The 15,007-nt window shown below is 35.1% G+C and overlaps 1 protein-coding gene across 4 annotated transcripts in view; it reads right to left on the reverse strand.

Moving 5' to 3' along the window:
• The window catches only part of EPS15 (epidermal growth factor receptor pathway substrate 15), a 176,437-nt gene that overhangs the window by 60,821 nt on the left and 100,609 nt on the right, over positions 1-15,007 (reverse strand). For all 4 annotated transcript variants that reach the window (XM_074380807.1, XM_010349192.3, XM_074380806.1 and 1 more), the window contains one exon: positions 11,940-12,012. In XM_074380807.1, the coding sequence (XP_074236908.1) occupies positions 11,940-12,012 (73 nt within the window). The remainder of the gene's footprint in view (positions 1-11,939; positions 12,013-15,007) is intronic.

Consider the following 15,007-nt stretch of genomic DNA (forward strand, 5'->3'; position numbering starts at 1 on the left):
GTTAGTCTAAAACTATCATGCTGCTTTAAAAAATTCCTTTAAAGCCCAGGAAAAGCATGCAGACAAGAAGGGAAACTCAAAGGCAGCAGCTGAACGGATGATACGTGAGGAATTCAGATGAGGTTTGATGAACGCCATCAACTCTGCAAAGAAAGGCAAGAACTGACCCTTGTGCCATGAATTGCTAACTCCTGCACACAGGACTGATAAATGGAACTGTATGGAAAATTTAAGATGCAGGGACACCTGATTTCTAGAAGAAAAATAATTTCTGTATTTTAATTCAGCCCTTGTTTTAAGAGACCTGAAATTATAATACTGAAGGAGAAGAAATTTTAAATGAGGAAATCAGTATACTTTAAATCTTAGTTAAATCTGCTTATGCCCTTTCTAAATTGAATTTTTCTTCATTGTATTATATAGATTTTTAATTTGTCTGGGTTTCTTAAGAATTAGAGGTTCTCTCATTAAGCAGTCAGGAAACAACAGATGCCGGAGAGGATGTGGACAAATAGGAATGCTTTTACACTGTTAGTGAGAGTGTAAATTAGTTCAAACATTGTGGAAAACAGTGTGGTGACTCCTCAAGGATCTAGAACTAGAAATACCATTTGACCCAGCAATCCCATTATTGGGTATATAACCAAAGGATGATAAATCATTCTACTACAAAGACACATGCACACATATGTTTACTGCAGCATTATTCACAATAGCAAAGACTTGGAACCAACCCAAATGCCCATCAATGGACTGGAAAGAGAAAATGTGGCACATATACACCATGAAATACTATGCAGCCTTAAAAAAAATGAGTTTATGTCCTTTGCAGGGAGGTGGATAAAGCTGGAAACCATAATTCTCAGCAAACTAACACAGGAACACAAAACCAAATACCTCATGCTCTCACTCATAAGTGGGAGTTGAACAATGACAACACATGGACACAGGGAAGGAACATCACACACTGGGGCCTGTAGGGGGGTAGGGACAAGGGGAGGGAGAACATTAGGACAAATACCTAATACACGTGGGTATATACAAATACCTAATGCACTTAAAACCTAGATGATGGGTTGATGGTTGCAGCAAACCACCATGGCACACATTTAGCTATGTAATGAACCTGCATGTTCTGCACATGTATCCCAGAACTTAAAGTATAATAATAATAAAAGAATTAGATGTTCTCTTTCTGATTCCTTTGACAAAAATGTTAATACATTATAAGTTATTATTATTTTTGTTTGTTTGTTTTTGTTTTTGAGATGGAGTTTCGCTCTTGTTACCCAGGCTGGAGTGCAATGGCGCGATCTCAGCTCACCACAACCTCCGCCTCCTGGGTTCAGGCAATTCTCCTGCCTCAGCCTCCTGAGTAGCTGGGATTACAGGCACGTGCCACCATGCCCAGCTAATTTTTTGTATTTTTAGTAGAGACGGGGTTTCACCATGTTGACCAGGATGGTCTCGATCTCTCGACCTCCCAAAGTGCTGGGATTACAGGCTTGAGCCACCGCACCCGGCCATTATAAGTTATTTTTAAAATTCCTTTAAAAATCCCAACACAATAGATGCACATGAAAGACTTTCCAGTGTTAACATTCTATGAGTCTGTGTGATCATAGTGTCAAACTGGTGACCTGCTTCAGTACTTTATCATTAATTTACCAGCATGCCTAATTTTTTTTCATGTATGAATTTTTAACCTTGTCTACACTGTTAACTAATCCATACTCAAAATATAGAGGTATGGCTTTAGATATGCACATGGAATTGTCTCTGAATAAACCCATACTGAAAGTATAAAATGACTTCAATTTCTGTATCACCGAGTCTAGTAACTTTAGGTTCGTCTTTGATTTTTCTCCATTCATACATGTCCTATAGATTCTACCTTAAAATCTCTCTTTAAGCTGTTCACCAAATTATTTTAGCTTTCATTGTCCCTTCCTTGATATAAAATTGGGTTTTCTCCTTTTGTTTCTTCCTATTCCAAATGTCCAACTTGCTTAAAAAATAACCCACTGCAAAGGAGATTTCTCTAGTTACTGTTGTTTTAAAAGTAACAGATATGATGTTCCCTCTTACCTAGAGGATAAAGTAAAACTTGCTACAAGACACATTAAAACCTTCAGTTTGGGGTTCTACCTTCTTTTCCTCTGATATTCACCTGTGACAATCTCAGAAGACCCTATTCTTTTTCCAATAGACAGCATATTTCAGTGACCCTATGCCTTTCCACAAGCCATAACCTCTGTCTTCAATGTCCTTCCACACCACAGGTATCTGGAAACCCACTACTGATTCTCCAGAACCCAGCCAAATTTAATCTCCTCTGATTCATTTTGGGCTTCCTTTACCTGTGCTCAAACTCTATGGTTTATTCCTAACCTCTACTGTCACACTTAGTACACTGTAATCATAGTTACCTTTAAATTACAAACTTCTAATGGACAGTGTCTATGCTTTATCTTCTTTGATTTTCCAAAATCTTGTACAATGCCTAGCACATTCCAGGGGATTAATTAAGCAATAACTGTAACTATCATAGAATTTTAGTATATGAGAGAAACTAATGCGGTACACACAAGAGACTGACAGAAAAGACTTAGATTCTTGAACATAATGTGAAAAGCTTCATCCTGTATTTAAACTACAGCATTTATTAATACTTACTTCTAACTGACCTATGACAAATGCTTTTTAAAAAATTTTAAATAATATCTCCATTTCCTTTTTTAAAATTATACTTTAAGTTCTGGGGTACATGTGCAGAATGTGCAGGTTTGTTACACAGGTATACATGTGCCATGGTGGTCTGCTGCATCCACCACACCGTCATCTATATTAGGTATTTCTCCTAATGCTATCCCACCCCTAGCCCCCATTTCTAAACCAATTCAGTATTTTTATAATCTATAGACCAAGGCTGATCTGACATTTAAAACTTCCATTATTTGGAAATAATCATTACTGCTTTAACATTTCACTGTGGCATATACCTTTATTTTTATTTTTATTTTTATTTTTTATTTTTGAGACAGAGTCTCACTCTGTTGCCAGGCGCTAGGCTGGACTGCAGTGGCACAATCTTGGCTCACTGTAGCCTCAATCTCCTGGGCTCAAGCATTCCTCCCGCCTCAGCCTCCCAAGTAGCTGAGACTGCAGGCACACGCCACTAAGCCTGGCTAATTTTTTAATTTTTTTGTAGAGATGGGGTTTCACCATGTTGCCCAGGGTGGTCTCAAACTCCTAGGCTCAAATGATGTGCCCGCCTTGGCCTCCCAAAATGCTGGGATTACAAGCATGAGCCACTGTGCTTAGCCTAGTTCCGCTATAAAATATTTTAAAAGAATGTCACCTGCAGATCTAAAGTAATTTTGTTAGTTTGAAAATATAATCTATCATAACTTCCTTACTTTGTTCATAGAATTAGTACATAGGTTTATATATAACAATATGCTGGTCCCAAAGCGTGTTTTAAATCCTAGGAGGGAAAAAAGTCTTTTCTCTCTCCCTTTAACTAAAAATGTTCAGGAGTGGGAATAGGAAAAATGTATGTTACCTATCCCCATCAGTAGATACTCTAGTCATATTTCCCACCCTCCCTCATGCCCTAAAGAAAAATTTTTATCTACTTCATGTCTCTAATAATATCTTTAAAACCAGATGTAATTTTGATGTCTTTTATTATAAATCCAGGAACAAAAAATACAATTTACCTTAAAAGAGTCACATAATATAAGAAAATGTCTAGGACATGATACTAAGTTTTAAAAGCTGAATACAGAGGCATATACAATATGAGCATAAATACAAAGAAATTTATATATATTCGTAGAAAATACAGCAAAATGTTAACAATGGCTCTCCCTACAAAGGCTTTTTCCATCTTTTTTATACTTTCCTGCATTTTACAAATTTACCATGAACCCAGGTTACTTTTATCATCAGAAAATGTCAAGTTTCACAAGAGCAGAAAATCAAACACTGCATGTTCTCACTCATAGATGGGTGTTGAACAATGAGAACACATGGACACAGGGAGGGGAGGACTACACACTGGGGTCTGTTGGGAGGAAATGGGGGAGGGATGGGGGGTGGGGAGTTGGGGAGAGATAGCATAGGGAGAAACGCCAGATATAGGTGAAGGGGAGGAAGGCAGCAAATCACACTGCCATGAGTATACCTATGCAACAATCTTGCATGTTCTTTACATGTACCCCAAAACCTAAAATGCAATTAAAAAAAAAAAAAGGAAATGTCGAGTTTGCTGTTTAAGTATCACATTGCTAGTGGTTTCATACCAATATAAAAATATTCTGATGTGACTAAATTTTATGTAAGAACTACCAATAATAGAATCAATGCTGGTTTCCTTTAATAAACTGAACTATTTTTCAAAAATAATATTTTTGGTGAGCCACTTAAACACAACCTCAGAAGACAGGCTTATGTAAGAGGAAAGCGAATAAACAAACCAATATAATATTTACTTCTTCCTGCCCTTTCTCTTCCAAAGAGCAAACACATTCATTCAAATTTCCCAGCCTCACTGCCTTTTTTCATTTCTTATCTGCAGTAAAATCCACATAGTAATACAAAAGTACAGAACTTAAAGGAAAGGTTACTGAGAAAATACCTAACATTAGTGAGAAATTTCAAGCTGGATAGATGTGCATATCAAATTCATTATAATTAATGTCTCTCTATGTCTATCTCTAAATATGAAAAAGGTCTTTATAAAAATTCCAACACTATAGAAATTTTTAAAAAATGAAATCTGTTGAGTTTAGAAATTAAAAAAAATTCCAACACTAAACTATATACAAAAAAGTCTTCCTTTCCAGTATACAGAATTATTAAACTGCATAAAATCAAAATGAACTCACGCAAATATACATGCTAATAATAATCAAGTTTCACTGGGAAATTATTTGTAAAGGCTACCACCATTGCAATGCAATTTCAGTATCAGTATCAGCATCTAGATATACTTGGCTACTTTATTTTGGTACAGACTGCTTATCCTGAGACTAAATTAAGGCAACAGATGTACCTCTCTTTTTCTCTCTCTTCCTGCTCCCTCCTCCCCCGTCATGCCCTTAACTAGAGCAGTGGTAGGTTCTCCTAACAAACAGTGTCTTCTGCTGAACTTGGGTAATTTTCTCGTTCCCAAATGTGGCCATTGGGAACATCCTTTCCTGGGTCTGTGCACAGACTTGGCACTATCAAATGCCATTCCCTTCCGTGAATGACCGAAGACATTGCAGATGCTTTCCTAGTTCTGCTCTATTTCCTTGATCATGGTCTACTTGCCTGTTGGTGCCACTGACAGCAAAAGAAAGGAAGACAGCAGCAGTTGGAGCACGGCAAGGATGAAGTAACCAAGACTAAAGCAAGATAGTGCCAAGGTTTATTTTAGAAAAATACCAAAGCAAGCCATATCCAAGGTTACTCATCCAGAAATTAAAGGATATTTTAGCTGGCAATCTTGGCTTTACTTAAAAAGAAATTTCAAGGAAAATGTCCTGTTTTCTAGAAATCACTCGTTACTAAAAATGACAAATTATTTGTTATCCTTCTAACCTCCATGAAGAACTATGGGGCAGTGGAAATAAAATTTAAACAAATACCTAAGAATTTTGAACATATGAAAAAATAAAGCTTTCATTTTAGCAATCCAAGTCACATGTACAAATGACAAAGTTACTTTAAAAGTTACTTAGGGCCGGGCGCGGTGGCTCACGCCTGTAATTCCAGCACTTTGGAAGGCCAAGACGGGCAGATTATAAGGTCAAGAGATGGAGACCATCCTGGCCAACATGGTGAAATCCCAACTCTACTAAAAATACAAAAATTAGCCGGGCATGATGGCATTCAATGCCTGTGGTTCCAACTACTTGGGAGGCTGAGGCAGAAGAATCTCTTGAACCCAGGAGGCGAAGGTTGCAGTGAGCAGAAATTGTGCCACTGCACTCCAGCCTGGGACAGAGCAAGTTGACTCCGTCTCAAAAAAAAAAAAAAAAAAGTTACACCTTTTAACTCTGTATTTCATATGAAACAGATGCAAACATAACATGTTACTAGTTCATATATATATATATAAATATAAAATATATAATATATAAAGTAAATAAAATATTTTATATAATTTTGTATAATTAAGTACATAATTATTTTTGTATATTTTATGTATAAGAAGATACATAATATATTTATATTATACAATACATTATGGACAGTAGGGGGTGGGAAGTTGGAGAGAGAGCATGGGGAGAAATGCCAAATATAGGTGATGGGGAGGAAGGCAGCAAATCACACTGCCATGTGTGTACCTATGCAACAATCTTGCATGTTCTTCACATGTACCCCAAAATCTAAAATGCAATAAAAAAAATAAAAAAATACATTATAATATACAAGATGATATATAAATATATGCTATAATATATAACATAAATATATAAAATAATATTCAGTAAATATTCTTATTAAAGTTATTATTCTGTACCCTACAATCATCTCTTTATTGCCTTCCCTTCATCTTTAAGCTCTTTCTTCTTGGATCTCCATCTTCATATAGGCCTCTGGGACATAGGACTCTCCAATTTGAAAATACTCCTTTCTTGGCTGTTGCTGCCACTTTACCAACCTATTTTTCTCTACTTTTATTGCTTTGTGTGGCCATTTTTTCCCCCCTTCCTATCTTTTTAGCTAAAAAGATAGGAAGTCTTTAATATAAATATATAAAATATATATTTCATATAAGAAATTATAAATTATCATACTGTAAAATTTATATAAATCATATCTGATATGAAATATAAAATTATATATAATTATATTAATAACATGGTATGTTTGCATCTGTTTCATATAGAGTAAAAACAAAGACACTAATTTATGAATTAAGCACTTAAAAACAAATCCAATGCATATATACTAGTACATCTATTTCAGAAGAATTATTAAATAGATAAAGGAGAATTTCAAGTATTTAGGTAATCTCACAGAAAGTGTAAATTATTTGATTCTTTTTTTTTTAAAAAAAAAAACCTCTATAGACTAACCTAAAACTAGAAATAATCAGATACATTACTTTATCTGATAAGTTTTAGGACTATCCTTAACATTAAAAATGTATCAACTGTAGCACAAGATGTTTAAAGAACAGAAAACCTGACAAACTAGGGTGGGTGTTAGAAAACCCCATTAACAGCCTGCCTTTATTTCCCAATCATATGCTTCCCAGTATGTTCTAAAGAACATTATGGCCAGAAAAAGAATGCTGAGCTCATGTAACTAATTTTATTTCTATCTAAGATAAGTCATCCCTCTTCATCTAAGAAAAAACTAAGTGAATTAAAATAAAAAACATGGACAAGAACTCTGAATTACTGAATCATTATTATGATGAAACATAAATAATAGGGAACTTCTTTTACATGAGGGTAGTATGAACAATATGAAGAAGTCTGACTTCACAATACCTACTGTGCTCTCAATCTTTTCTCCCTATGGGTTCTAGTTGTGTTGTCCTATTTTAAATTTTATGCACAAAATAAAAGTTTATTCACTTCTATCGTGAACAGCTTCCTTAAATTTACTTGCAACTAACAATATATTACCAAAGATAATAAAAAATATGATCCAAGGCACAATTTTTAAGCTCAAGGAGCTCATAATATATAGGAAGAAAGATATTAGAATCTATACACACCACAACAAGCTAACACTACGAGGTAATATATGGTTCATGCCATATATAAGTGGATACATATTCCTCTTGGAGTTCCAACACAGTAAATACTGGTGTAGACTAAGAGACAGAGAAAGGAAAGTTTAAAACAAGTGGTAGAATATGAGCTGAGCTTTAAGGCAAGGGTAGGATTCACATAAGCAGGGAAGTAGAGAACATTCTGCACTTTAACAACAAAAGGTATAAAAGTGGGAATAAGAAGGAAAGTATATATGGCACACAGTTCAAAGTCAGACAGTAAAAAAAGGGGAAGGTTTGTATTTTATCTTTTTCTCTGTCTCCAATAATCTCTGAGTTATGACATCCTCCTATCATTAAATCAGTGGCAGTGGACAGCAGTAAAGATTTCCACATTGGAGAGTCATGATACTAAGTTGGTTTAGGAGGAAAAGCAAGAGTGAACGGGGTGAGCACTTCTGATATGACTTAAAGATTTTAGATATGAAATGATACGAGTGGCAGTAGTGAGAAAGAAAAATAGGAAGGTTCAAACTAGAAGCCAAGTTTTTTCAATAAGATTCATTTTAGACTTACCGATTTTCAAATGATAAATATCAAAATGGTTCACTGGAGATGTGGGACTGGCACTCAGGATAGTTGAGAGTTTGATAAACAGTTGGGTGTTATCAGCATACGGAGGACATGGGTATGGAGAAGGAATGAAAGGACACACACAAACGCACACAGAATCTGTCTGTCTAACTGTCCCTGGCAAAGGCAATGGAAGCAAAGGTTCAGAGAGGTAGGAGGGTATCTAGGAGAATACAACCCAAGAAAGTGATATCCAATACAAGAAGGACCAACAGATTTGGCCTTAAGATTATTCTTGGCCCCGGGGAGAAAACGCCCAGTGTGGTATGGGTAAGCAACAGACTGTACGGAGTTGCTAAAAATATTAGAAGGGGAAAAAATGGCGACACAAAGCAATAAAAGTAGAGAAAAATAAGTTGATAAAGTGGCACCAATGGCTAAGAAAGGGGTATTTTCAAATTGGAGAGGTCCTATGTCCAATAGGCCTATGTGATGATGGATATCAGAGAAGAAAGAGCCTAAAGATCAAGAGAAGGTAATAAAGAGATGATTATAGGGTAACAAATAAAAAAGCTAATAAGAACATTTACTGAACACTTATCAGGTGCTAATCACTCTGTGAGGCACTTTAGTACATTATCTCATTTTATTCTTATATTAACTCATTTGTTATTTTTATTATCTCGTGTTACAGAAGATGAAACTGAAGTGTAGAATGGTTAAATTACTTACTTAAGATCACAAACCTAGGAAGTGGCAGAGCTAGAAACTGAATTCAATTTGTTTTATACCAAATTGTTGCTATAAACCTGTATTCAAAACTGTAGAAAGCACACATATGACAGTGAATCTCTAAAATACTTGTTGACTAGTCGGAAGAAAAAAAATTCTATAAGATCATACATGGGCAATTTTTTAAGGTAGGAAAGAATGTGAATCTACCTTCTCCCCTTACAAAAAACAAAAACAAAAACTCACCCAAACCTTAGGCATTTGAGATAAAATGGCTTTTTACAACGTTTCCCCCTTGTAATTGGATCACTTTGGGCCTAATTTGTCCACAGAACCTGATAAACTGGTAGTACATCTCATACAAACTAACAGTGATCATATTATGAAATAAAATTTGAAGTCATCTTCAAGAAAAAATCCTGAACTGAAAGTTTTCAAGGCAGTAATTCACAGAAATATAGACAGGAAACAAAAATTCATAAATTAATTACATAGAAGATTTTCTCCTCTAACTGAATTACACTACATAAACACAAAATAAAATTTAAAGCTTTTGGCTTTAAATATTTGATTTCTGTGTTTGAGATATGAGCTCATATTATCACAGTTTGTGACTTTATTAGTCTGGAGAAAATAAAGAACAATCAAAAAGCCAAGTGTGGCAGATACTGATGGATCAAAATTCCTTTACTTCTCCTCCCTGTTGTCTTCATCTTGACATTTCTCATTAGCACCGCCATTAGAAAGTGGGGTCACAAAGAAGCAGTGAAATATACTCCTTTGATTCTGTTATTTATTCACAGCTCCAGTAAGTTGCCTTTTGCCAGGGAAATTAGAAAGTAAGTATTGAGAGTTGGAGTTATTTACAGACTTTATCCATATTATTTCCAGTCTACACCTCAGTACCAATGAGTAAATCAGAGTTACCTCAAAATAGGAAATGAAATCTACTTATTACCACTTATGGTAAGTTGTGCTTCAGAAAATTGAAAATGATCACTAATATGAAGAGTTTTAATTACTTGTAGATGTCAATTATCCACATCATTCTTAGTATAGTGCCTCATTACCATGCACAACAAAGATACCTGTAGTGAGATGGAATAAAAAATTAATCTACTGACCAAATCTTTAATTAATCCATTAATTTGTCAATGAATTTGTTTTCAATGATTACTACTTGGTCTTTACTTACCATGGCCCAAGATGCCTTATTTAGAGAACTCTATTTGGAAAAATTGAACCATATAGACTTTCTGTGCCAATCACACATTTGGATTTTGCAAAACTTTAGGCTAAACATACACCTTACCATTGCCACTAAGTAAGAAGGACAAGCAAATCACGGAGAAATTCTGACAGACAATAAAACTTCCGTAGTTATAAGAAACCAAATATTTAAGGACAGCCTATTTAAACTAAATGAAACAATGTAAATTTTTAGCACTCTTCTAAATATAAATGTGTGTTTAAATTCATATCCTCAAAAAACAGAGTAGGGAAAAACCAACAAGTAGATGTACTCAACAAAATACTGCCTATCTCAAGAACCTATGTACTTTAAAGCAGTAACTGGCTAAATTTAGAAGCTGTTCAAGATTGTACCAGTAGCTACATCTATTTCTTTGAATTATAAAAACATTTGTAGATTATTTTATCTTCCATTTAAAAACTATTTTTGGCAATACCTGCTTAAAATGTGTAGCTCTTTCGCATTTCCTAGGAAGCTCAAAAACTGCACGAAGTAATGTAATTCAGGTAACTTACCCTCTTACGCCTACCTAACCTCACTGCCAGAAGGAGAATTATACTGATGATGAACTCTTAACTTGCATTGACTTTAAGAAAATTCAAGTAAATATAATAAATGTAGTCACCCAATCAGTTAATTAATTTCCAACAAGAAATCTCTCTGGCTCCTTCAATTCTTCAGCAAATCATTCTCCCCACCCTACCTAGCATAGTCCACCAGGCAGCCAATCCTAATGAATGTCTTGCATCAAAACGAAACAATGGACCTAACAATTTAGAGTTTTTACCTATTTCAAAAATTAGGAAATGCAGGAAAATCCAACGTATAAGCAACACATTAAGAAATGCCCATCCAAGAGTTCTTACTAGCAATTGCTACCAGTGCTTCTATACCCAATCTCCTCTATGTGCCAGTTGCAGCATTAAGGAAACAGTACCCGAATAACATGGCCATATGCACTGCTTACTGCTCTAAGTGAAGCACTGCTCAGTTTTCTCTATTTCTAATGTTAGAAACACTGCCACCCCCTTATTTTTAACATTTCCCAAATAGAAACTGAGGTTTTTATCATCCTTTCTCTTTGTAAAATGAAACTATTTAACACAACACCTGATGAAAATGAATTAAAGCTCTTTATGCCAAAGTTTAAGATATGCTGGTTACTAAGCTACTCATAAAATACTACTTTAAATTGTTCTACATCATCTCCCAACCCTACCAGTATTATGAGAAACAGTCCATTGTAGGTCTCCTAGCTAACAAAAATCTCACATGCATGAAAAAGCACTTTGGTTTTTGATGATGATGATGATGAGATGATAGTCTCACTCTAATTTTACCGATGCAATAATATTAACAATGGAAGGCATGCAAACTTACACCTTTAATGATGTAATATGCAGGTGAATACCATTTAAAAAATACTTTCAAAACTAGAAATCTATGCTGAAAAATACTGCTTTCTCATTGCAGTATAATCTTTGCAGGCCAGAATTCCAAGCAAGGAACAATCATCTTGCAAAAGATAAACATTTATATCATGTAAACATTAGGTATTCCCTTGACCTAATACTACATCCAGCAAATAGTAAATAACCATATACATTTAAAATGAATAGTCCTAAATCAGAAATGGAACACTAAATTTTATGGTTCACTTACCTGAACCTCGCTTGTCCTCTGTTTAATAGTATCTTCTTTCTCCTTAAGGTCCTGTTCTACATTATTCTTTTCCCTAGAAGACCAGCAAACAATGCAAGAATATTTTAGAACATCAGCTACAGCTGGTATGGTTATCCATCCTCCTAATCCTGAATCGCTTTTTAAATACATAGTGAAACATTCAATTTTTAAATGAAGGGCAGATTTTTCTACCCTCTTTTAATTATTTATGGAATAAAAATCAATATAAGCTCCGTTTGTAAAAAAAAAAAATTGCTTTCTCACTAAAATGTGGTGAAAAGAATAGATTAAAAAAAGAAGAGGAGAAAAATAATCAATGAAACACTCAGGTTTCACTGATGTCACTGTTGCTATGGAAATAGTGTCCAATGAAAATTGCTGGTGAAGAAAAGGAGGGGTTGCATCAGCTCTGTAAGGTTAACCCTTAGATATCACTGTTAAATTAAATGAAAATGGCTAATAGAAACAGTCAACAATATTAAGGAAAAAGACATTTACTGAAGTGTTAATTTTCTCTTAAATCGCTGGTGTGCATCAATTTTAGAATGAAACAACAGAGAAAATGGAAATACACAGGTAATTTGCTCTATCAAAGACAACATCTCAAAAAGCTATTTTAGGACCACATATCAAATTCAATTGATCAAATATACAAAACACTATATGTAAAGTAAAAAAAAAGAACTACATCTGCAGTTATCTCTTCTGCTCTTCAAATCAAACATGCTGGGTTTCACTTTTACTTTGAAACATCGTTACCTAAATTCTTATATGCTTTAATCAGACCTAAGTTGCTATGAATGAATCCCAAGGAACCTTAGATTCAGAATTGCAAAATAAAGCTGTTTCTTTTGATGTAACAAATTTAACTGTCCATTTATATTTGTACGGAAATCACATGCACGCGCACAGACACACACACACACACACACACACACACACACACACACACACACCCCTACCTCCCTTCACTTTCTTTTCTACAAAATCAGACAAAAAGCCCAAAGAATTCTGCAGTGGTACATTTCTGGGGTTGGGGGAAAAGTAAAAGATGGCAACATGGAGAAGGGAAGACAGCATTTAACAAGTCCTCCAGATCGGAATATTCTCCTTTGAGCTTCAAGACTACATTTCAGTTTCCATCTCAGACATAATCCAAAATTTAAGCTCAGGCTCCACTTAGCTCTAGCATAAAGGAAAGTGAGAAAATTATACCAAAGCAGGTACTTAAGGGACAACTGCATGCTTCATTTATATTTCTCACCCTTTTTTCAGGTGAGATTTTAAATGTAGACAAAAATCAACTGTTTTGGATATGTCAGCACAATGTTCTTAAGATGTGTATGGAAGACAGTATACCAATAAAGCTATTTGTACACTGTTACTTTTAAATATTTGAGATGGCCAAGGAACTCACTAACCATTTGTCAGATGGGTTGCAATGTGGGTCTCAATGTCGTGGAGATTTTAAACAGTCCCTTACCATGCAAATCATTGTTGCAGCCCGATCCTTCCATATCTCAACCTATTTATTATGCAAAGGCCATTCCACACTTCTAACCCTTATATCAAATTAAGCAAATTCAAGAAACAGAGAAACACAAGGGAAATAAATCTGAAAATACCCAACAAATTCTGCAAGTTCAATCTCGGAAATTTTCTTTCCTCCTTATGTGAGCAGATGAATATTTTCAGTCTTGCTGCAGCATATTAGAGATAAGTCACATGAAAATCTAGCACCCTCCCCCTATCCCAAATTCTCAGAGGCATTCCACACAAGGTCAGGATCAATTCAGCTCCTGGTTTCTGAAAGTAGATAATAACGAAAATAGAAAACATTACAGTGTCACAGATCAGCAGTGCACACGTTTGTACTGAATTCTTTCTGCTCTACTGCTAACTGCTGTCACTGACAGTGTCTGCTCAGATCAAGTGTGCATGCAGGAAAACAGGGATACAAGAAGGCAGTAAACTGACTCAAAGTAGCCCAGACAGAAGGATGGGAGAGCAAAGGAAGGAAACTCACTTGCTGAAAAATCCAAAACAAATTACAAAGGACTCAGCTCTAAACAGCCCAGTCTATGTTTTAGTAAAATGGAGGAAGCTTGAGGAGTACACATTTCTCTTCATAATTTGCGGTCTATGGGGAAAGAAGGGGAAGGGGAGGAAAGGATGATGCTATCTCTAAACATATCCTAAAGATCATTTCCAACTAAAAAAAAAATCATAGAGATCTTTAGGCATTAATTCCTCTTAGTATGAAGATCAATTAAATTTGACTTTTTTATTTTTATTTTTATTTATTTATTTATTTTTTTAAGACAGTGTCTCACTCTGTCACCAGGCTGGAGTGCAGTGTTGCAATCTCAGCTCACTGCAAACTCCACCTCCCAGGTTCAAGTGATTCTCCTGCCTCAGCCTCCCAAGTAGCTAGGATCACAGGCACAAGCCACCACACTTGGTTAATTTTTGTATTTTTAGTAGACAGGGTTTCACCATGTTAGCCAGGATGGTCTCAATCTCCTGACCTCGTGATCCATCCGCCTCGGCCTCCCAGGGTGCTGGGATTACAGGCGTGAGCCACTGCACCCAGCCAATTAAATTTAACTTTTGATTCATGTTTATCTAACAAAACTCTGGTCTTTTAATATTCCTTTTATTATCACAACCAAGTGGTATAATATATAGTACTAAACAGAAAATTTTAAAAATTTAAATGTTCGATTATATCACTTTCTATTAAAAAAAATTATGACTGAAAACCTGTCCTGTAAATCAGACTAAAAATCAAATAATTTTCTCACTGACCTAGTTTATAGTTTCAGAGATGCTCAGTTGTTATTCTGTTGTCTTGCAATGACACTGAACCTTTTTAACTATTCTTCTCATTTCAGGTAAATAAAAACATCTAACCATATATTAGGTGCATTTACAATGCCTGACCATATTTTTTACTTTCTCTCCAGTTTTGAACATGTGTATTTGTCTACAGGTGATGGACACATAATCAATACGAGCATTATTTTTAACACTACTAATTTAAAAAC

This window comes from Saimiri boliviensis, chromosome 11 (genome assembly GCF_048565385.1).
Source record: "Saimiri boliviensis isolate mSaiBol1 chromosome 11, mSaiBol1.pri, whole genome shotgun sequence".
NCBI lineage: Eukaryota > Metazoa > Chordata > Mammalia > Primates > Cebidae > Saimiri > Saimiri boliviensis.